The sequence below is a fragment of the Mustela erminea genome, chromosome 14 (genome assembly GCF_009829155.1).
Source record: "Mustela erminea isolate mMusErm1 chromosome 14, mMusErm1.Pri, whole genome shotgun sequence".
Lineage (NCBI taxonomy): Eukaryota > Metazoa > Chordata > Mammalia > Carnivora > Mustelidae > Mustela > Mustela erminea.
This window is the reverse complement of record NC_045627.1, coordinates 50,600,880-50,624,983: the sequence shown is the minus strand read 5'-3', so window position 1 is coordinate 50,624,983 and position 24,104 is coordinate 50,600,880. Positions and strand designations below refer to the sequence as shown.

General features: G+C 54.2%; 1 protein-coding gene across 1 annotated transcript; it reads left to right on the top strand.

Moving 5' to 3' along the window:
• The first annotated feature begins 1,519 nt into the window (after positions 1 to 1,519).
• LOC116573186 (annexin A8) lies at positions 1,520 to 18,799 on the top strand. The gene is made up of 12 exons (XM_032313063.1): positions 1,520 to 1,688; positions 6,894 to 6,984; positions 7,927 to 8,021; positions 9,205 to 9,318; positions 10,072 to 10,162; positions 10,905 to 10,984; positions 11,483 to 11,542; positions 12,076 to 12,169; positions 12,426 to 12,521; positions 14,177 to 14,235; positions 15,149 to 15,271; positions 17,997 to 18,799. Exons 1-12 carry the CDS (start codon positions 1,668 to 1,670, stop codon positions 18,054 to 18,056), a joined length of 984 nt encoding a protein of 327 aa, XP_032168954.1. The 5' UTR covers positions 1,520 to 1,667; the 3' UTR covers positions 18,057 to 18,799.
• The last annotated feature ends 5,305 nt before the right edge of the window (positions 18,800 to 24,104 follow it).

The window sequence follows — 24,104 nt, the reverse complement described above, 5'->3', positions numbered from 1 at the left end:
GGGCTTGGTCTCATCCGGTGACCTGTCTGGGTCACTGTGCACCGCAGACCCTCAGAGAGCCAGGTCACGTCTGCACCAATCTCTGTGGCCTGTCTTAGTCTCAGTGCCTGGCATGGCTCTCCCGGCTCTGCTCAGGGCCTACCATGCCGGCCCTGCTCAGGGCCTACCATGCCGGCCCTATCTCAGGTCATCCTCATAACTAGACTTTGACCACAGCCTCCCAGAGGGCACCTACTACCCAGACACGCCCAGGCCATGGTACGGACACCCCCTAACAGGCACATGGGTGTGGTTGAAGTCCCAAGAAGGCCCACCAGGGAGGGCACCTCGCTTATGACCAAAGGACTCCCAAGAAGAATGGGAATTCTGGGCATCCAAAGGCGGGGGTAGACCTTTCTCAGTCCATGTGACCAGAGGCAGGCTGAACGCTCCCTCTTCAGATGGCATCCCACAGTTCTCTCTAGTAGTCATCCCTAGTCCTCCGGCCGCTCTGGGTGGTGCCTGTCCCGCCCTGGAGACCGGCCCAGCTCTGTCCCCACCCACCCCAGCCTGTACTTCCAGAAAGAACAGCCTGGAGACACCGTGTGTGCAGAGCAAAGAGTACTAGACTCAGAGTCAGGAAACCAGACAAACCCGTATCTGTTACTCTGACAGGTTTCCCTGAATACAAAACCATCACACCAGCATGGAGCCAGCTTTCACTCAGAGGGCAGGGCGTCCTCAAAGCCCCAGCCTCCCCCGACGGAGGCACCTAGGGATGGTCCCTGAGGCACTGGTGTTTCCCCTGAAGGGCAGGTTAAGAATTGGATGGAGAAAGTCTGCTGCGGAACATTCTAGTCAGGGGACCCAAGGAGAGTTAAAAAAAAAAAAAAAAAAATCTCTTCCAGAGAGGAAAAAATTAACCTCTTCCCAGTGGCCCTGTCCGCCTCCCTCGGCTGGCAGCTGTGGTGTCCTGTGGGACCCCGCCCAGGGCAGGCGTGGAGCGGGGCCTGGAGAACTAGTGGGTGACGGCTCTGCTTCTCCCAAGCAGTGGGACTCGTGCAGATGATCTGAGTGCTGGAGCCTGTTTCTTCCTGCAGGACACAGAACTCACACTTGCCGAGGGCTGAGGCGAAGAATAAAGGGGACAGATGGGTCTCAGGGATTAAAGAAGTCTCCAGACTTAAAAGACACCCCCAAAAATGGAGGCTGCTCGTACTTACGTCCTCTGCCGAGCTCCCCACTACACTATTAGTGGTGTAGAAACTGTGCAGTTAAAGAAAGGGAGACATAGTATCCTTCCCTTTTTTCTACAGCTCAGGTCCGGCAAAGACAGTCTGAAACTACAGCTGTGGTTACTAAGTGGGGCGGTCAAAGGCTGCGACTCAGAATTTCCAGTTGACATTACAGCCTCAGCCCAGACATCTGGCAGTGAGTGGCAGCATTCCACAGGCGGGCTCCGGGTGGTGGCTGGGCGCGGCCAGGGAGCCCTGGGAGGGACCCAGAGCCAGGCGGAGCCCAGAGGGGAAGGGGTGGGGCCTGAGGCCCCACTTTCGCCACCACAGCCAACACCCAGCCCCAAGGACCTGGCTTCTTGTGTAGGAGCCAGTTTTGTGGGATCTCCCGAGTAGAAGGAAGGGCGACTTGTAGATCTTCATTTCCCTGGGAAAGACAATCGAGAGAACAAGATGGCCTGGTGGAAAGCCTGGGTAAGTGGGGAGCAAGCCGCGGCGGGCTGTGGGGTTCCTGCAGAGTGCTGGTGTAGAGAGGCATGCTATCTGCTGGCCAAGCACCAGACAACCCACTGAGGGGGGAAGAGAGAAGAAACCGTCCCAGCCCTAGAGGCGCTCACAGCTAGTGAGACAGATAAAGGAAACTTTTCTTCTTAAAAGATTTTTTTTTAATTTATTCATCTGAAAGAGAGACAGAGAAAACACAAGCATGGGGAGAGGCAAGGGGGAGAGAGAAGCCGACTCTCCAGTGAGCTGGGAGCCCAATGCAGGGCTCGATCCAAGGACTAGGAGACCATGACCTGAGCCAAAGGCAGACATTTAACCAGCTGAGCCACCCAGGCACCCCCAGATAAAGGAACCTTGAGATGCACCTAAGGAAGCTGAGGGGATGGGGAGCCCAGAGGAAGAGCCGCAACAGGAAGTGTTAGGCTGCTCGAAGCTAGGGGGTGTCATATTTGAGTGAGATGTGCATGTATGTGGTATGTGTGCACATACATGTGTTTGAGGAGAATCAGGTAATTATTCCTTGCAGAGGGAAAAGTATGTGCAAAGGCCCGGGGGCGATGGGGGTAGGGAAGCTTGGCTTTGGAGAGAAGTAGCTCATCATGGCCTGAGGACCCTCTGGGGGGTGGGGTGGTCAGAGGAATCAGGGGAGATAGACCTACAGAAGCAGGCAGGACAGCTCCTACAAAGCCTCACATGGCAGGATAAGGGGCTTGGGCTTTACCTTAAGAGCAGTGGGGAGCCATTGAAGGCACTTGAGCTGGTGAGCAACACAATCAAATCGGCTGATGGTGGAGATCTCATCGATGCCCACAACTTAGGACATGGGAGGGCAGGCAGTCTTCTAGGAATCCATGGTGTTTATTCAACAAGATTGAGGAGAAAGGAGGGAGGGCAAGAGGACCTGGCCTACAGAGGCCTGGAGTGTCTGAAACCTATGCTTTATAGAGTTCTGGAGGACTGAGGTGGGGAAGACAGCACAGCCTGTCCCCAAGTCTCCCACCTCATAGCTGAACTACCAGATTCTTGGGAGTGTTTCATCTGGGTTTGAGTCGAGGCCATCTCGTCCTCATGAGCTGAAGACACAAAGATGACAAGTCGATGACATCTTCTGGCCAGGCACGACTCCTTCATTTCATCCCCCAGGCAGCCCAGGACATCAGGACCGCTCTTCCCTTTTCACGGATGAGGACACTGAGTCTCAGAGACACCAAGTGACCTCTGGGTCCCACAGCAAGCAGTCAGGGGTGTCTCTACCCCCGCCTCCAGGCACTCTGTGAGCCACAGTGGATGACCCAGCCTTATCCTGCTTCAGGAAATCTCTTTGTCACAAATGGCACAACCCAGGGGCTGATGGGTTCAGACATGCCAGGCCTGGACAGTCAGGACAGAGAGGCAGCTAGGGACAGGGACAGGCTGCTGCCCTGGATGGCCTGATTCTGGGCCTTGCTCCCAGAGGACCAGGGGCCCCACCCAGCCAGGCAGGGAGAAGCCTCCTTGCAGGGACCTGGCCCACCTGGCAGGTTAATGGTGACCCTCACCGAGCACCTACTGTGCGCCAGACATTCCTCTAAGCATCTCACTTCTAAGTGTCTTGCTTAAGCCTTGGAACACCTCTACAACATGGACGAGAGTGTCTTTACTCACAGATGAAGAACAGAAGCACAAGGAGCCTCAGCAGATGCCCAGGGTTGCCGCACGAGCAAGTGGTAGAGTCTGGGTTAGAATCAGAGCAGCCCAATTCCAGAGCCCAGACTGGGGGCCTTGGCAGGCTACAGCCTACGGGAGAGCTGGCTTGGGGCAGTAAGACCACAGGCAGAGCCCGCCTGTGACTGGCTAAGGACCAGATGTCCTCTGGGCCCCCAGCCCGACCAGGACCAGGACTAGGGGTGTTGAGGGGTGAGGGTATGAAAGATCAGCTCGAGGGACCTGCCTGTGCCTCTCTTACGGAAATGAAGTTCTGTGTCGCAGGTTCCCCAGGGCAGCCTCGTGACGGGGGAAGGCAAAGGTGGGGCAGCTCCTCAGAACCGAGCTCTCACAGACAGAGTCACAGGCATTACTGAGTCACCTTCTCAGTGAAAATATTCCTGTCTGGACAAGCCAGTCTGGGCATGGGGCCCCGGCAGGTTCTCTAAAGGCGGGGCCTTTCAGATAGTTAGATCTGGTGCCCTACCCCCCACCCTGCTGATGTTCAGGGGTCTGATTCCAGACAATTGTACTTTTTAATCCCCTAAAATCACAGAGAAGGAAGAGAGACTGAGGCTCCTCAATGCCTCAAAAATCACAACCCTCTGGGAAGTGGGTTGACAACCGTTCCCCCCAGAGCCGACCTTGGACCCACTAAAGGGGCTGCTCCCAGGGACTCAGTCCCATGGTCTGGCCAGTCTCTGCTGCCCAGCTCCACGCGTTGGCCTGGGGGCAGGGAGACAGCCCCTCACGGGTGGTCCCCAGACTTCGCACTTCCTCCCAGATCACCTGGATTCCTGTGGACAAAGCTTCCTTCAGTAAAGATTTCCGGGAAAATTCCCTGTCCCGAAAAAGTTGAGTCATCAGTAGAGTAGGGGGAAGTAGACAGAGCTCAGCTTCTGAGTCAGGCTGTGGGTCTTGCTAGCCACATCAGCTTGACAAGCACTCTAAGCCCAGCTCCCTTGCCTGTAAAATGAGGCATTCATGGTTAGAGAGGTCCAGGAGTATGAGCACCATACTTCTGGCCCTGGAGGCATCGAACACAGAGGTCTGGCATAAAGCAGCCGCTCAGTGGCTAAGGGTGGTCATGGCAGCTCCGACTCCACAAACAAGGGATACTGTGTATGAGTGCACACAACCGGGCCACCTCTGGGACCATACAGGCTCTTCTGGGTGGAATCTGCACAAGGGATTATTTCTAACACTTCTTGCTGAGAAATACGGTGCTCAAAAATGAGATAGAAAAATGTGCTAGCAGATATTTGAAATTCAAGCAAAGGGAACAGAAAGACCTTTCACCTTTTACTCAAAAGCGCTATCCCTACAGATAGCCCCACAGATGGCAATCTGCCAGGCATTTTCAGGATCTAATTAGAGCTTGAAGAATAGAAGGATGGATGGATGGATGGATGGATGGATGGATGGATGGATGGATTAAATGTGATTAAATGTGATTAAATGAATAGCTGGACGGGTGATTATATGGATGTAAGGATGGATAGAAGCATGGACATGGTGATTAAATGAATGTATAAATGGTTGGATAGATGGATGGATGTGGCCTTTGAGTATCTGGGGGGAGAATGGATGAGAAGATGAATGAATGAGTAGGTTGGTGGGTGGGAAGGTGGGAAAGCAGATGAGTGGATGAGGGGCAGACAGAAGGAGGAAGTGAATAGTTTCATGGGAGACCAAACACGGTGGGACTAAACTCCTTCCCACTGAGGAATCTCTGAGTCTTCTTCAAATTCAGTGCCCATCTCCAATCTCCCTCCACTCCTCTACAAGCCTCCTAAAAGCACATACTTAAGAAAGAGCACTTATTTTCATCTGAGAAATTCTACAGGGCACAAGGCTAAAGAGCCCTCAGGCAAGTCCTGGGATTAGAGATCTGGCTCAGATCAAGGGCCCAAGAACTTTGGTTATTGTGTTTACTTCACATGCCGTTCTTTCTAAACCTAACCTTCTGTCCTCCACGAGCCTGCGCACTTGCAAAGGCGCTGGGCTGTTGGGTCTCTACCTGTTTGTGAACACCCACTTCTCAGAAAGAAGGCAGCTTGACCTCAGACCACACTTCTCTTCCCAACCTTGTCTGCATACTTTGAAAGCAGCACATTCAGCTCCACGAAGCCTGTCCTTACTCGCCCATTGCCCTGTGGTTTGGGGGTATGTGGCCCTTTCCCACCGACAGGAGTGCCTGTTGATGGTACTGGAGGGAGCTCTGGGGTGTGGGTGGGCAGGGCCTGCTGTTTGCCCTCAGATGACGCCAACGGGGAGAGGCTTGGCCTGATCCAGAGCCCACACCCCAGGGTGGGAGCGGGGGCAGGAAAGATTCTGTGGCTTCTTCCCACAAGCTGCGGTTCTGGCTGGTGTCAGCCTATTAATCAAAGAGCCATTCTGTGGAGGTGACATGGCAGCCACAGAGCCCAGAGGGGAAGCAGCAAACCCTCACAGCCAGGCCAGGCAGGTATGGTCTCTCACAGTACTCTCACTTAACGGTAGCTTCCCTACCCAGCTGACGCCTCTGAGGGCCTGGCTTGAGTCACAGACCCCCCTGCCCACCCCACCCCAGGAGATTAGATGCAGCCTGCCTAAACCCAAGAAAGCTAGCTCCCATAGGACATCCTGCCCTTTGTGTTCCTTCATAACCCCTGTACGCACACCCTGCGGTGTCCCCACCCCTTCTCCCAAGTTCCTGTTACCCGCTGTGAACCTCCCGCTAGCCACGGGTATCCTATCACAAAAGATTCTGGGACAGGTCTGGCAAGGAGGCTGAGGCAGGGAAAACTGTGGGACCCTTCTGAAGACAGCCAGGTGACCAGGAGCACACTCGTGGTCATTGTTGTGCCTTGTCACCCCAATAAAATCACTGCTGGCCTTCTCTGGGGCCAGCCCCCTCCCCTAGGACTTCCTCCCAGTGCTTCCTTCCTCCTGACACTGAAGGCTGGGCGGCGGGTCTGCACACGGACACAGCACCAGCCACCTTCTAGGGTCGATGTACGCCAGCTCCACAGGACTGGCCCTGGTGCTGAAGGCTGAGAATCCCCCCACTCACGGTGGCCCTGGACGCAGACGAGCTCGGTCCTGCCTCACTCCTCCTCAGAGGGGCCCTCCTTCTTCCTTGAGGCTGGAGCTGACAGGACAGCCTCCCCTTAGCCAAGGCAGCTAAGGGCCACACGGGGCCTCCACACCCACCCCCCAGGCCTCCGCAGCCCCAAAGTGGAAGAGCCATAGGGCAACTCAGTGCCAAGTGGACCGAGGCACCCCTTCCTCGACACATATCTGCTGTAACTGTCATATCCAGGAGCTACAGTCCTGGGCCAGGAAGGACCTCTCAGGCCTCCCTTCATCCAAGGCAGACCATCACGGAGACCCATGCCAGGCTGGGGCAGGAGGGACCCAAGGCTCCGCCGTGATGGGCTGGTGATCTGCCTCCCACCCACCCACCCCCGCCAGCCTTCCCACTTGGAATAAGCTTGGACCCTTTTGCAGGTGGAACAGGAGGGGATTACTGTGAAGGGCAGCCCCCACTTTAACCCGGACCCCGACGCAGAGACCCTCTACAAAGCCATGAAGGGGATCGGTAAGTGGATGTCTGCAGACCTGTCCACAGGCCTCTCTGGGGTCTGGCCACTCTGCTCAAGACCGCGAGCCCCACAGCTCCAGAGGGGTGTGGCCAGGGGACCCTGGGCTCCCGAGACAGAGTCCAGCCCAGAGAAGCACATGGGTGTTCCCAGCCCAGCACTGGTCTACACCCCGCCCTGCACAGCTGGAGAAGAGGGAGAGTAGTTGTGCCTCCCTGAGTCAGGAGGGAGGGAAGGGGTCACCATCAGCTGTGCGTGCCTGCGCCTCCTTGTGTCGGCAACTGTACCCCACCTGTCAGAGCTTTCGCACTCACAGAATGGCCTCGGGAACCTTGGACCTGTAGGGCCGAGCTGGACTTCCCCACTCAGCTCGGGCTGGGCACTGGCAGCCTCTTTCCAGTCTCCAGGATGCACATTCCTGAAGCAAGCAAGGGGTTGCCCTCCTTCCTAGATGAACCTTGATGGCACGTTCATGACCTCTGTTTCCTGAGAGATCTCTGCTGTTACCCCCACTTCCCAAAGGAGAGAGCAGATGCTCTGGGCAATGAGACAGCTGGGCCAGGACTCAGACCCAGTTTGCTGGGCCCTCAGTCCTGACTTGCCCCTGCCACCACCAGCCCTAGAGAGGACAGGGTAGAAGGTCCTCCTATCTGAGCACCAAAGGCCCCGAAGGATGTCCAGGGCAGATCAGATGATCAGAGGGACCTCAGCACTACCACTCTGAGACTGGCCTCAGGCAGCACCCCAACACCTTGTGGGTGGGAGGCAGGGGAGGGAGGGATGTATTTTTGCTTGGGTGTTCTATCTACACCATGAACATTGTCAGTTCTGGGAGCTATCCATGCGTTGTGCGCCCACTGCTTGGCCACCCAGCAGCTTCTCGCCCTCCTCCTCAGCCCCCTTGGGGGCCATAGGAATGTTCACACTGTGCACCCCTGCAGGGACCAATGAGCAGGCCATCATCGATGTGCTCACGAAGAGAAGCAACGCTCAGCGGCAGCAAATTGCCAAGTCCTTCAAGGCGCAATTTGGCAAGGTAAAAGGAGGACAGGAGGCTTTCCTTGGGAGGCTAGCGGGGCTGCTGGGGCCAGAGACCGCCTGGCAGGCAGCTTTGTTCTGGACCAGGCCTTCGGCTAGAGACCAGCTTCTAAAAGCATGAGGCACAGAGGGCATGCTTAAACTAAAAATATTATTAATTGTGTATCTGAAGTTAAAAGGATAAAAGTTAAGAGGAGCCGGCCAGGCTACTTTCTGTCCTATGACCCGTCCACTCTCTTCTCACATTAGAGCTCCCATGTCTGTGCCTGCTCCCTCTGCCTCAGGGGAGCTCCAGGGGCAGGGAACACATGCGCTGGACCCTTTTTCTCATTTCCCTCCCTCCACGACCCTAGGATAGAGCCAGGCACTGGGGGCACTACCTCAACACAGAAACAAAGGCACACATAGCCTCGGCTTCCAGAAGCTTCTGTCACTGCATCTCCTTAGTTTGGAGATTAAACGTCAGAAGGTGAATAATGAAGCCCAAACATTCCAAGAGGTGTCAATGCGCGTCTTTCTTTCTTCCTGTCTTCCTTCCTTCCCTTTCTTTCTTTCTTTTTTTTTTTTTCTTAATTTCTTTCTCTTAACTTTCACAACTGTGCATTATTTCCTACATTGATCATTAGGGAAATTCATGTTCTAAGAATGAGCTCTACCGAGATCCCAGAGCCTATAAGCAAGAAGGTTGGGATTTAAATCCAGGTCCAACAAGGCGCTTGGTCCTTGGCTATACTGTGCAGATCAGCAAGGTATGGCCTTGTGGCTCCTTGCGGAGACTGGTGCCCTTAGAAGCAGACCCACATGAAATGGATTCCTTAATTCATTCCTGAATTTATTGAGTGCCCACGGGCTATGACGGGATTTGATGGTGAGCAATGACAAACACATATTTCGGGCTTATAATGTGCCCAGCATGGCCTTGAGAGCTGAGTCGAGCCACGCACATCTCTCCACCAGTCCCCTAAGCAGTGGTTTAAGGCAGGAGCCACACGGTCTCCAGTTCACGGGTAAAGGTAACGCTGCTCATAGAAGCTGCACCGTTGGCCCCCGAAACCTCAGCTCCCGCTCAAAGTAGAGCCTGCAAGAGGCCCTCCGGAGCCTCCAGGACTGGCTGCCTCCCAGCTGCCTGACCCTGGGGGGACAAATGTCCAGATCATTACTCTTCCTTCTTCTCACATTAGGATCTCACCGAGACCTTGCAGTCGGAGCTGAGCGGCAAGTTCGAGAGGCTCATCGTGGCCCTCATGTACCCTCTGTACAGATTCGAAGCCAAGGAGCTGCACGATGCCATGAAGGTAGCCGGCGCGGGGGTGGGAGGGGGCAGGAATGTTACAAGGGCTGGCTGGGGCCACAGCTGGGGACGCGCTCCCCTAGAGAGCCTGGCACTGGGACCTCCAAGCTCCCGGTGAACCACCCTTCGGAACGGCCCAGCCTGCCGCCCCGACAGGCCAGCTTTCGCTGTCATGCGGCCACCAGGAAGCCAGAACCAGCACTTCTCAGGACAGGGCCACACCAGGTGTGCGGGAATGACAGGGCGACCTCTGCAGCCTCTTCCCCGTCCTCTTCCTGCAGTCATCTCTTGTGACCCCCATGGTTCCTTTAGCACTCGCGGAGAATGAGGAGGGAGTCAGGGCCCAGCGACTACAATCATCGCCGTCGAAAGGACACTCACTGGGTGTGCACGCCTGGCCTTTCCCACCTGTTCTCTCCCATCCACCTTTGGGCTGGGCCGGCTCCTTACCCGAGGACGGATGAGGACCCCTAGGCTCAGCGAGGTGGAGTGACGTGCTAGAGACCACCCAGCGTGGAGGGCAGAGCTGAGACAGAACTCTCCCATTGCCTCCCCTGCCCGCAGGATCCGCCCCTGGAGACAAACACAGGCGACTTCCCCCAATAACACCCTCCAGCAGAAGCCCCCATCAGAGGGGGGGCAGAGCACTGACCAGTTCTTCCTGAGGCTCTTCCTCTCGCCTCTTGACAGAGGAGGGTAGGGACAGTGCAGGCAAGCCCGGCGGAGCTCTCCAGCAGACAGAGGTTTTTGTCCACAGGGCTTGGGGACCAAAGAGGGTGTCATCATTGAAATCCTGGCTTCTCGGACCAAGAACCAGCTGCGGGAGATAATGAAGGCCTATGAGGAGGGTAAGGGAGGACGCGGGGCCTGGTCATAAGGGCTTGCTTGGGAATGGCCACAAGCTTTGGCAGCCTGAGAGGGGATGAGGGACAAGCAGTGCCCTGGGCCTTCACTGGAAAAGACCCTTTCTGGGCCTTTCTACACATGGGTGCTGAGCACCTGCTGTGTGCCCAGTCCTGTGGTCTGATGGTCTCTATGCCCCCTGAAGCCCACAGGCTGCAGGGGGAGGGATAGGTACCCCTAAACTCTCTGCCCCTCGAGGGCATGGCACTGTGGGTCTCAGGCTGTGTCAGCCCTGGATGGGGCTGGCTCCTTCCTGGCCAGGCACAGGTTGCCCCTGGGGACCGTTCAGGGCCCTGCTGAAGTGCGGGCTATGGACCACAGGCTGTTGTGGAGCTTTCGGGATGCAAGCTGACCAGAGGCCAGCCGGGCCTCCATGTGGTCTGCCTGACAGACAATCTGCCTGAAGATTCTGGCTTTGCCAAACCACAAACGAAGCGAGCTCCGTGGTCCCCTGCGGGTCTTTCAGTCTGACCTCGCTCTGTGCTTCGATCTATGCTGGCAGCCTGTGTTACGTTCTCCTTCTGAATGACCGCCAGGTGGTGGAGCCCTTGCCACTCAGACCCCCGGGCGGTGTGCCCACTCCGATGACTCACCCCTACCAGACAGCTTGAACTGGGAGAAGTGTGGGAAACCCTGGCTGGAAGGAGGGAAGCCAGTCCATGCCTTGTGGTCTTGTTTCCCCCGCAGACTATGGGTCCAGCCTGGAGGAAGATATCCGAGGAGACACCAGCGGCTACCTGGAGAGGATCCTGGTGTGCCTCCTACAGGTATCGGAGCCCAGGCTTCTGGGAGTCCCTTGCCTGAAGGACCCCCCAACAGCTGGGCTCCAAGGATCAGTCCTTGGGGAGAGCTGCTGGGGTGGGGGGAGGTCAGGGCCTGGGTAGAGCGCCAGTGACCGGGCTCCTTGGATAGCTCTCAGCGTGGCTGGAGAGCTATCCACCACATGTCACTGACCCAGCCACAAGGGGACATCCCAGAACCGGGAGGAGACTACCCTGTCACCCAGCAGGTCCTACCCACCATGCCCCATGCCTGGCACTCTGCTCATCTCAGCTCACTGAATCCCCCGGCTCCCTACGAGGCATCCCTTACTACTGTCACTTTATAGATGACAAAATCTGGCCCTGGAGAGGGTAACTAACCAGTTAAAGTCCCCATGGCCAAAGAGCAGTAGAGCCCTGCCTGCCCTCCCGCCCGGCTTTCCCCTCTGCCCCAGTCAATCTGCTGGGTTAGCCTGCCTTACAAGCCTCCCCTTCCGTTCCTAGGGCAGCAGGGATGATGTGAGTGGCTTTGTGGACCCAGGACAGGCCGTCCAAGATGCACAGGTGAGGCTACATACATACACTCTCAGCAGCTACCTCGCCGTGGGCCACCTGCCCCATCTGCTGGGGGCTGATGGCTGAAAGCCCTACACAGCCCCTCTGTCCATGCGGGCTTTCTTTGACACTAGGCTAGGCTGGGACCCAGCTCAGCTCTCTGCAGAACTTTACCCTCTGGGGTTCCAGAAGGAAAGTGAGAGTGTTTGGAGAGAGTCAGGAACAGGGAGGGAGTGACTTGGGAGGGCTCCACTGAAGCGCTGTTCTAGCAGAAACAGCCCACGAACCTGGGGACCAGACGGGACTATTCAGATCACTATACTTTGGTCTGCTGGCGGAGTGCTAGAGATGCACAGAGGCAGAGCAAAGCCCCAGGGGGAGGCAGGGGAGTTCCCAGAGCAGCTTCTGGCCCCATTCCCAGAAGGGATTTTAGCATCTCAGGGAGAGCAAGAGAAGAGAATTCTGACCTGGTAGGTAGATGGGGGCTGACCATCACCTCCTCGCTCTCCTTCACTGGCTTCTTGTGGCTGCCCAAATGCTAGGATCTGTATGCGGCCGGCGAGAAGATTCATGGGACGGATGAGATGAAATTCATCACCATCCTGTGCACGCGCAGTGCCACACACCTGATGAGAGGTACCAGGGAGGGGGAGGCACTGTCGGGCTCCAGCTGGGGGCCCTGGCCACACAGCCCGTCCCTTCACGCGGGCCATCCAGTGTACGTCCTCATCTGGTAGCGATGCTGGGGAGAGAGCCAGGGAGACTTGGACCCTTTCCCTGGCAACCAAGTGGAGGTCCGGGGTGACACATGGATGTGCAATCTCGGATCTGAAATGCTGGGAGTGTCGCCCTGAGATCTGCATATCCCACAAGAGAAGTCGTCTCTCTGCAGTGTTCGAGGAATATGAGAAAATTGCCGGCAAGAGCATTGAGGACAGCATCCAGAGTGAGACCCATGGTTCCTTGGAGGAGGCCATGCTCACAGTGGGTAAGACATAGGGCTTGGCGCTCAGACCCACAGGTGTCCGCAGCCACTGGGCTCAGCAGGAGGGCAGCGCACAGGGTGGCAAGAGCAAATGAGTGGGTCCCTATGTCCACTTTCCATGGATCCTCTCCCCGTCCCCGCCTCCAGGCCAGACACGCATGTACCCTTCAGCCCAGGACCCTGGGACTATCCTGCCCTCATGTCTTCAGTGAGCCGGGTCCTGCCCCCATAACCCCTGTGCTGTGTGCGTGTGCAAGCATGAGTGTGAGCATGGTGCAGGTGAGAACACGTGAGGATGTGAACGTGTGAGCGCGCTTGCAGGATTATGCCCGACCCAGGGCCTGTGCTCACCCACGGTGGCCACACAGGGAACATCCTGGTTCTGAAGAAAGTCACCTGTCTGGACCTTAGCCAGGGTGCTGGTCTCTGCCTCGGAGGCTCACTAAAGAAATGATGATGTGTAGTTGGAGTCCAGACTCAATGATTGATAGTCTGATGCTGGGCAGCACCGAGAACCTTCCCTCCAGCGTGATTTCAGGTCTACTGAGGAGGACCTGTTCCAGACAAAACCAAGACCACCATGAAAGAAGTCATTGCACAGTGAGGAGCAGGGGCCCAGAGGCAGGAAGACTTTCCTCTCCTCCCATCCATGATGGAGCCAAGGACAGGGCCCCAGAGTTAGGGTGCTCCCCTCCACACAGGGCTCTCCCCATTTTGTGGTGGGCAGCCCGGGGAGATCCACATGTCCAGGTCTTTCAGAGTGGACTGGGACATCTGACCGTCCCCAGCAGGCTTTGGCTGCTGTGATAAAAATCATCTATATTGGAGCAGCTCAGCGTCCCCCTGCCCCAGGCTCAGCAAGTCAGCCCCTGCACTGAATTTAACAACCTCCTGAATAAATCTTCCAGAGAGGAAAAGCAAAGGTGCACAGTGCCATCCTGCCCCGGGAGCTTCCTACCCCCTTGCCCTTGAACACTCCCACAATTCACACCACAGATGAGGACAGTGCAGAGCAGGCAAGTCAAAGAATGAAGTCATACCATGCCATCAGGGAAGAGCCAAACACCTGCCTCCTTCACACAAAGCCCACGCTCTTTCTGCTGCCCTGAGCTTAAGTGCCGAGCTCCCTGACCCAGGTGCCGAGCCTCTGAAGAAGCATCTGTGAAAGCAAACAGGGGCCCACTCTCTGGGCCAGATGTCTCTGGGTGCCCCAGTGCTCCAGGGCTGTGCCCCACTGTCACGTGGAAACTCAAACGCAGAAACCTTCCTGAGGAGTGGCGGTGTAAAGTGGGCACCCTGAGTCCCATGGAGTGGCTGGGTGCCTGGCAAAGCTGGTTCTGGAGTGTAAGAGCCCAGGGGTGGGGCTGGACAGAGCCATGCTCAGAGCAACCAGCCCCGCAGACCCCAGGACATTTTCACCTCACCCTCTGCCTGCCCGCTCTGTGCCTTTAGACCTGTGCCCAGTGACCTAGGCTTCCTTCCCTGTCCTACCCCACCCAATGCCAAGCCTCTCATTTTGGAACTAGGCAACACATAAATAAATAGGCCAAAAACTTCATGACACTCACCCTTAAGATCTAAGGCAAGACATAAATAAATACACACGCACCAATGCCACCTACAACTTCAAGTTTTAACAGAGTTTTCCTGTTTGCCAGTGAAATGCACCCGGAACCTGCATAGCTACTTCGCAGAGCGACTTTACAACGCCCTGAAGGTAACTCTTCCGTCTTCAGTGCCCCTTGTTCTCAGGCTACTCAGCGGCCACTGCCAAGCCAAGGCGCTCAGAGCCACTGCTGCTTTCGACACCTGTGTCTTCTCTAATTCCAGCCTCTTGTGATCAGAATGCTATAGCTCTCAAAGGGTAAACTGAGTCTGGGGAGGGGAAGCCCCAGCTCCCAAAGGCTGAATTTGAGCAGGTGTTTTCACAGGTGTGCATTGCATCGACTCCTTGCAGCAATCCTGGGAGACCTAGGTCATAACTGCAGTGCTAGAGGTGGTGAAACCAAGGTTTGGGTCAAGGTCACACAGCTGGTGACTGGCAGAACCAGTCCAGCCTCCTGTAGTAGGTGGAGTTTCTGGCACCTGGAACCAAACTGGAAGGTAGAGGAATTCCCTGAGCCTGAAGTCAGTGCCCACTTAACACCACTGGAAGTGAGAACCCCAAGTGCTCTGGCCAGGAAGTGAGAGGGAGCATGGAGTTCCCTTGGCCGCAGGTGCCGTCTAACCTGAGACTAGTCAAAGATGGACGTAGGCAGAAAGGTCCTGCTTGAGAATTGGCCCGGTAAGCTGAATTTCCTGGCATTGCTCCTCTAGGAAGAAGTCTTACTTTTAGAGCAGTGAGTATTCTGTGTCTAGAAGCTGATGTGGCAAACCAAACACACACGTCACTTTGAAGAATTGGGCTCCCAATAAAGACACACAAGGGTGAGGGAGAAGAGATGAAGGGAACAGAAACTCTGAGTCACTGAAGCACCCCTCGCAGTGCTTTGGCCCCTGAAGCAGAGGCTCATTCCTGCATCTCTGGGCCCCTGTGAAAGCCCCCTGGCTCCAGGGCACAGGTCGGTCCATCATCACAGAGCTGCACCAGAAATACGGGCAGTGACTGTTGACTATTGCGTCTTGTCCAGGGAGCAGGGACGCGCGACAGGACCCTCATAAGAAACATCGTTTCGAGAAGTGAGATCGACTTAAATCTCATCAAGTGTCAGTTCACAAAGATGTACGGCAAGACCCTCAGCAGCATGATCGTGGTAAGTCGGGGTCCCCAACTCTACCCCCGGTTTGAAGCAGACATTACTGGGGGACCTGGATACTGGGACTAGAGTCCTACGTAACATGTGTCCATCCCTTCCCGGTGAGAGTCACACCCGTGCATTCATAGCCACACAGTATGTATAGAGCTCAGCAAGGGGGTCAGTGTGGCTAGGGCCTGGAGGGGGCTTGGGGGGACGCACAGGGACCAGACCATGGAAACCCCTGTACTTGGCCCCCAGAGTTGGCTTTGCATTCGAGTTACGCTTGCTCCTTTGGAAAGGACACAATGAACCCTTGCCAAGGAGACCATATCTGAATGTCAATAACAGTGAATAGTTCAGTAGGAATCAGGCAGCAGCCTTTAAAATCCAGACTGAAGTAGCCCTTCAGCAAAATCATGAAGCAGCACAATTTTAAGGAGACAAATCAGATGGGTTCCAGCAGGTTACCTAACTAGATGCCAGTCAGGGAACGTTCTAGAGCTGAGAAAACACACAGTGATCCTCACACCATCACAAGGCCATACTGTTGAGAGAAATAGTTCTTCTAGAAATTAATGCAAATGAGGCCTTGACCATATCATTAAGAGAAGTCGAACCTCGAGAAGTACATCCCTGAGTCTTCATTGACCCTTAGGTCATGTCTGGTTACTCTACAAATGTCTGTTGTCAGCCTCAATTTCCAATAAACACATAACTCACAATATGTTAAAAAGACATTTCTCCCTAAAGACATTTCAGAAGGGGGTAATGGGTAGGTGGGAGTGAGGGATAGTAGAATTCTCTTTGTTTTGTTTTTGGCTTTCCAGCCACTCTGGTCAAAAGACAGGAGGGCTATCCGTAGACCAGCCCAAGCTGCTGATGGTTTTCCCAACACCCAGTCCCGGCAGAGAGTTAGGAATTTTTTCACCCATCCGTGGCTCCTGTGGCCATCACGGAGATTCCTCTACCTTCCCACCACCACAGTTGGATAGAGCCACAGTCAGACTTCAGAAGAACAACCACACTGAGACAGAAGGGTCACTTGGATCCGTCCAGGATCCAAGTGGTGGAGTGGATCCAATCACGGTGGAGAAAGGCTTAGCAGGCTATTTAGCACATGATCAGTATAATTGATAATGGAGTCCCCTGTCTAGACACACAAGAAGCCCACCCTCTTTAGGTTTTGCCTACAGGTGCCGCGTAAGAAAACTGAGTTGGAATTGTGACTTATATGGCCAAATACTTCCTTTTTAGTATAGACCACTCTCTATAGATGTCATCAAAGCAAAAATGATTTCCAACAGTGATACCAGCATTCAAAACTCCTGCATTGAAATTCATATGGAAAATTTATAAAAGCCCTATGTATAATTTTATACCCACGCTTTTTTTAAAGATTTTTTTATTTATTCATTTGACAGACAGAGATCACAAGTAGGCAGAGAGGCAGGCAGAGAGAGAGAGAGAGAGAGGAGGAAGCAGGCTCCCCGCTGAGCAGAGAGCCCGATGCGGGGCTCGATCCCAGGACCCTGAGATCATGACCCGAGCCAAAGGCAGAGGCTTCAACCCACCGAGCCACCCAGGCGCCCCTCTACCCACGCTTTTAAAAAGATAGACAAGATGAATAGTTTTCTAAAAAAACACAAAACAACACAGAAAAAAATACTGTATTACAACACATTGTGGAAAGAAAGCAAGGAAGGAAGGAGGGAGGGAAGAAAAGGATAAATTTAAAATGCGATTGAAAATCTACCAGAATATTTCAGGCCCAAATGATTGCACAAGCAAATTTGACTAAAAGTTAAGGACTAGGTGATTCCCATGAGGCATAAACAGCTACGGCGCATAGAACAGTGGAACCAGCCCAGCACCATCACTTGCCATGTGGCCTTGATGAATACCACAGCCTCTTGCTCCCATTTTCCTCAAGCGCCGAAGAAGGGAGTTGGGGGATATGCCCTCCTCTGTTTCCCCTGGCTCAGTGTGCAGACTTTAAACCAATCAGACCTATCAGGACCTGCCTGACAGCAAGGGGGCATGGTAGACCAGAGAAACGGGGTTCAGCCATGGCCACGTGGGGTCAATCCTACTGGGAGACAGATGCCGCTTGACCCCGACGTGAGCCAGCCACTGTGCAGGCAAGCCCATGCTTCTCCTGCTGTTTACGCCTCACCACATCTCAGCAAGGCTCATATCAGCACCAGTGTCATCTGACAGACGAGAAGAAGTCTCAAGGTGGTGACAGGACTCGTCCCAGCCGCGGGGTCAGGGCGTGGTCCAGGTTCTGCGTGGACCCAAAGCCGGGCTCTGCCCACTGCACCCTCTGCCTCCACTGGGCACCCCGCAGTTCCCACCTGCAGCGGGAGGTGTTGAGTAAATGACCAGTCACGTCAAATAAACAAATAGTTAGACACTTTGGGGTCCTGAATGGAATAAGGGGCAGAGCCCTGGGGCAGCCAGTGGGGCTGGGGGCCGTCAAAATGCCTTCCTTGCTCCAGAGCAGAGCTGTGTCTGTGACCCATTTCCTACATGAAGCTGCCTGGTAGTTAGTAAGACAATCAAAAGGCGATACAAAGAAGTATCCCCAGATGGCAAACAAGGAAAGACAGGAGGCATTGTGTGGGCCTGCAGTGTAGGAACTACAGAGGGACGTGCCAGGCCTCGCCCCAAGGAGCAGGACTGTTGTAATAACCACAACTGGCAAATACCTTTTGTGACTCCCTGTCCCTCCTGTCCTCAGGGAGACACCAGTGGCGACTACAAGAATGCCCTGCTGAACTTGGTGGGCAGCGACTCCTGAAGGCCCGGGATAGAGCAAAGGCCAAGAAGCTGGAGCCACCAGACCCTGCCTGCTCAACCTTGGCCGTGCAATGGGGGGAATGGGGGGGGGTAGGGACCCCCAACTTGCCTTTCAGTCTTCTATCTCCCAGCTTCTCATGCTTTCAAGTCAGGTCCAGGTATGAGCGCAGGGCCAACCCTAGCATCATCTGGCCAGATAAACACTTCGGCACAAGAGGCTGTTTCTTCTTCCCTACCCATGAGTTTTCCTGAGCTCGACTGGTCACAAAGTGACCTGGGCCCCGCTCACACAGATACCCAGTCACACCCCATCTACTAAATCAGGACCTGCAGAGAAAAGACCAGAGGATAAGGAATTTTAACAAGCATCTCAGCAGATGAGCCTCCCTGAAAGGCCACAGGGAGGCTAGGAGAACTCATATGTTTCAGGGCACACACATCTGAGCCGCCAAGAAAGAAACACAGGCATTCCGGCCGACTGGGGTGCCACTAATATCCGTTCAACTAAAAACATTAGGCTATAGGCAGAATGAAAATTCTCTACCTACAGAGAAAGCTGCACATCAATGTCCCAACCCAAGGGCACTAAGCTCTAAGGAGCCCAGGCTTACCCAGTCCTTGCTCAGCGGAGCTGCTTTTTCCTTCCCTGACACAAGCATGGAGCATTTCTTATTCCGACCTGATGCCAAGATGCAGAGACGCCTCTGCTGGTCTTTCCAGAATAATAAATCTTGTACACTTGAAGCTAAGTGCCTTTGGATTTCTAGAAGTGATCAGAGCAGGACCAATTTAATTTGTCAGTGTTCATAAAAGAAATGTTATTATAAAGAGCTTCACGGTGGGGGGTGGGGAATGAATCAAACCTGAGCACACAGGTGAACACACTGATCAGACTGTGCCCTCTGTACCCTGGGGACAATCGAGTAAATGAGAATCCTTCCTATCGCCTAAATCCTGATCTCTCAGATGTGGGGCGTGGGGGGGAAAAAGTCTTGTGCTCCTATTCCAACCCGTGGCTTGCTTGTTTCATGGCTTCCATCCAGGGGGTTCCAGATGCCCCCCAGGAATGGGGACTCCCAGCCTCCTTGGACAGCCCCGTCTTCTTCCAGCAGGAGTGATCAGCAGAGCTCTTCCTTTAACTGAGTCAAACCCTGCCCCACACAGCCCTCTGATCTCGAGTCTCCATCTAGGGCCACAGTGCCTATCTTTTCCCATCCTCCTCGCCTATCCGAAGACGACCCATAGACTCCACTAAGACATCTTCTGTCAAAGCTAAACTTCCCCGGTCCCTTAACTGTCCCTCCCAGAGCCTGGTTTGGGGCTACATCCTCTGAACATGTTCTAGTTTGCAAACTCCCTCTTGAAGTATGACCCTGAGGAGTCAGGCAGATCCGAGAGATGGCACAGCAGGCCCACTGAGCTCACACAGGTGAAAAGTAGGCTCCAGTTCTGCCCTGTGCTGGCTGTGTGACTCTGACCTAATCACTTCCTCTCTTCCTCTGAGCTCAGTTCCCTCAACTTTCAACGCAGGAATTCAGTCCCAGTTACTTGCTGCATTTCAAACCACCCTACAGCTGGTATAAAACCATCATTTTACGATGGTCATGGGTTCTGCAGGTTGGAAATTCAGCCAGGGCCCAGCGCAGATAGCTCAACTCTTCTACAGCAAGTCTGGGGGCTCCATGGGGAAGACCCGAAGGTTTGGTGGAACTCTAAGGCAGGATCCTGAAGTCATCTGGAAGCTTCTTTCCCTAAGGGCTAGAAGGCTAGGCTCAGCTGGAACTACCCTCCAGCGCTCCGACTTGCAGCCTGCCCGGTACGCAGAGGGTCACGGGGCTCCGTACGTGGCAGGTCAGTGCCGCATGGCCTTCTGGGAGGCACCTCGAGAGGCACACAGATCACATTCACCATGCCCTATCTGTCAAAGACATCACAGGCCAGCCCAGCTTTGAGGGAAGCAGACACAGTCCCCAGCTGTCCACAAGAAGAAGGTCAAAGAATGAGAGGCCATTGTCTTAAATCCACAAGTGGTTTAAGTACTTGAACAACGGGTGTAGAATCCCTGAGCCATGAGTGCAGCTGTGGGTGGGCCCGAAGTAAGGTCCCAGAGCCCCCCCACCCACCCACCCAGAGCGTGCTTAGCGCAACCTGTGTGGCCCCAGGCCAGCCTCTCAGGGGGTCCTGATGCTTTAATCTTTTTTTTTTTTTTTTTAATTCAAGTCCTGCCCTGAACTTTCTTTTCATGCTGAGTCACTGAGTCACCTTCTGCCTTCAGAAAAAACTTAGAGGATTTCTCTGCCCTGTAATCCCTCTGAAATGCCCACTCTCTGGGCACAGGATTGTCTTGAGGTCCATCCCAAAGCTAGCCTGAGGTGGCCAGATGGGAGCCTCCAGAAAAGCTGGAGCCAAGCAGACAGCTCAGGAAACTCTGTTGTGTCCAGCTAGTGCCCGGCAGGGGAGCGGGTTTCAGCGGAACCGTGCAGTTCTTCCCTCATTTCGGCTGAGCTGATGGAGCTCCCTCTGGCCACAGAGGGCAGGAGCAGATCTCCTGAGATTACAGAGAGGTTCTCTCTCCCTGGGGTGACAGCTAGAGCAGCACGGGTGGTCCTGTGGCCTCCCCGGGAGGTGGTTTCTGTCTAGCTGAGGTGGCGGCTGGGGACGGGGGCGCAGGCTGGCAGAGGGACTAGGCCAGGACACTGAATGTGTCCTCAGCCCCTCCAAATCCTTTTTGCTGGAATAAACTTTTGAGCATTTCTGATAAAACAGACAGAGTCCTAAGGTACTTTTACAATTGCTCTGGGATTTTTTTCTTTTCTTTTTTTTTTTTTCTTTTTTACTTTTAATGCACCTGTCTCTTTAAAGAGAATTTGGAGTCCACTCCATTTGAATTCAGCAAAAGAGAAAAATGAGAAGCTAGGAGGTACCTGCTTGCAACCTCACCACAGGTCTATAATGAGAACTATTGTCTCCTAACTCTCTGCAGAAGATTATATGCTCATAAAAGCCCTTTCTATTCTCAAATCCAAGATGCTTCATAACTTAGAAACTGGACCTGCTCGCTCCCTGAGCAACACCAGCTGGTTGCAAAGAAAGACCTGTTCTAGTGCACTGAGTTCAGGGTTCGTCCTATGGCATAATTTGAGGCAAAATTTTCATCTGACACAGGATTCTGGGAGTTATCCAATGGCTGCTCATAAATTCCTTTTCCACTTAAACTATCCAGAAGGGAAGCTCTTGTGAGCAATTCAAAAGTCTCTCAGTAATGAAGAATCCATGCCCTTATGACACCAGAGGATAATTACCTGTTTGGGCCTCTCCCTCAAAAAGGCTGGGAACCAGGAGAGCAAGAACCTGGTTTTACTCATTCCTGAATATTCAGTGTCTATCGTGCCGCAGGCCCCTGATGAATATTTTTGAAGGAACAAAAGCAAACAAGATGACAGGCTTTGGGGATGGAAGACCTACCTAGCCAGGACACCTGAGCCCACCCTTCATCATCTCTCATTCTGAGAAGACACGCGACCTCTCGGACTCTCCTCAGAGGGAAGCCTACTCAGCCAGCCCTACTGAAAACAGCCCCAGAAAGATCTAAGGGGGAGTGCGCCTACTTGGCCCTATTTCAGGCTTCACATGGCATGACAAACAAACCCAGCAGGACCCACCCCGGCCTGAGCCCCTTTGGAAACGCTCGCCGCTCCTCATCACCTATCACCAGTCCAGTGGGGCATGCAGACACAGCCAGAAGCAGACCCGTGCCCACCAGCATCACTTTGTGCCGCTGGAGGGCAAGGGCTAGACTGTGGGGCTTGGCCTTTTTCGTGTTTATCCTTGAGCAGGGGAAGGGCCACCTCACTAAGGATTAAATGCTTGGCAAAATCAGGATCATCTCAGCAAAGGAGTAAATGGGGAAATGGATCTGTGCTTAGCACCCGTCCAACACTTCTGTTACCACGCCCACGCATTGTACCTACCGCCAGGTCGGGGCTAACGAGGGACGGCTTTGTAAGGAAGGTGATGTTTGAGCAGAGCCTTGAAGGATGACTAGGTGCTTCTCAGGTAGAGTAGACAGGGGACCACAATCCAGGCCGAGGGAGGAATACAAACACAGCAGGGCCTCTGGCCTTCTTCAAATTATAGGAATGATATGCTCAGACCTCCTGAGGTGGGGGAGTCCAAGATAAAGGTGTTTTCAGGTGGCAAGTCAGGGCAGACTCAAGCTATCAGATGGAGAAGCTCCAAGTATTTCCAGGGACAAGGGGATCTTGTAAGGGGTCAGGCCAGGGAGCATCTGGGAGAGATCCAGGGAGAAGATTCCTGGCAACACCGCAGCAGAGGAGTCTGCCTGCGTAGTCTGGAGGTAGGAAGCCCCACGTGGAGACCCATCCCACAACCCTCCAGCCTAGTCTTCTATGGTCCTAAGACGACTTCTCCAGGAGGAGGCTGGCCTGGCCACTATAGTTCTGCTGTAGCCCAAGGCCACCGCATCTTTGACCCTGTGGAGAGGAGCAAAGCTGACTGTCTCGCCTCCCACTTCAGCACAATCAGAGCTGAACTTGCTCAGAGGGCCCTGGGCCTGCGTGTGAGGGTCCAGGGATTTTCATGGCCCATGTAGGTGTCCAAGCTCCCCCATGGGTTTGGGCCAAAGCGGGCCCTGTGTGACGATGCCCCATTGGCCTGGAACTACCTTTGTTCCTCTCCCAGCCCCTTGCTGGCTGTTGGGCTCTCATCCAGTACCATTCTGGGGCCCCCAGCTTGGAGGGAACACCCTGGTGGGCCCTTCCACAGCACAGGTGAAGGCCCCGCTCCGACCTCCTCCCCACCTCCCCATGTGACCATACAGGACTTAGAAAGCAGCCCCCACCCCCCGCAACCCCCGCTGCCCCTCAAGAGCCAGTACCACCGCCTTTGCTGCAGGGACCCAGCGGGGCATCCATGCTGCAGGCAGCGCCAAGCCGGCCTAGAAACCTGCTTACACAGTGCCCTCTTGTGGCTGCAGGGTTAACCGTCAGCCTAGGGGCAGCCACCCACTGCCCAGGTAGAGAAGGCTTGAGGGGCGGTGGCGGTAGGACCCTGACCCTTCTCACCACTGAGTGCGGGAAGTCGGCATTTTATTGCCCACCAGCTCTATAGTGCTGCGTGGCCTCAGCTTGCTCCAATTACATTGCGAAAACACTTACCTGGGGCGGGGGTTTGGTGGGGTGGGGGGGGGGGGTGTGCCTGGGTGGCTCAGTGGGTCAAACCTCTGCCTTTGGCTCAGGTCATGGTCTCAGGGTCCTGAAATGGAGCCCTGCATCGGGTTCTCTGCTTGGTGGGGAGTCTGCTTCCCCCTCTCCCTCTGTCTGCCTCTCTCCCTGCTTGTGATCTCTCTCTCTCTCTCTCTCTCTGTGTCAAATAAATAAATAAAATCTTAAAAACAAACAAACAAACAAACAAAAACCACTTACCTGGGGACTCCTGGGTCAGTGACTCCATTGGTTAAGCATCTGCCTTGAGCTCAGGTCCTGATCTCAGGGTCCTGGGATCGAGTTCCGCATGGGGCTCTCTGCTCAGCTGGGAGTCTGCTTCCCACCTCCTCCCTCTGTCCCTCCTGCTGCTTGTGCATTCTCTCTCTCTCAAATAAATAAATAAAATCTTTTTTAAATAATTACACACATTTACTGTACTGACACTCAGTGGGTCATTGCTACACCCCTTTGGCCCATTTTGTTCCCTGAGGAGTGACCTGCCTAAGGCCATCTGACTGGACACTCCCAAGCCACACCCCAGGCTCCAACGCCCAAGAGCTCTTTCCACTGACTCCCCTACACGTCTTCCTCTCATTCATTATTTTTTTAATATTAAAGGTAACATCCACATCTGGTTAAAAAAAAATTCAGAAGGAGATCAAAGTCATACACCTAAAAGCTTACAGAATGAAACAGAATATCTTAACCACCTTAGGATAGGAAAACATTTTTCGATAAGACACAGAAAGCATAAACTACCATGTAAATCATTAATAAATTAGACCTTATCAAAAATTTAAACTTCATCAGTAAGAAAATCAATA

Excerpts from the sequence above, each read along its gene's own strand:
- LOC116573186 (XM_032313063.1), top strand. The coding sequence starts at position 1,668 with ATGGCCTGGTGGAAAGCCTGG. Across the intron at positions 11,543-12,075 it reads AGGCCGTCCAAGATGCACAG|GATCTGTATGCGGCCGGCGA; the intron begins GTGAGGCTACAT and ends CCCAAATGCTAG. Across the intron at positions 12,522-14,176 it reads GGAGGCCATGCTCACAGTGG|TGAAATGCACCCGGAACCTG; the intron begins GTAAGACATAGG and ends CCTGTTTGCCAG.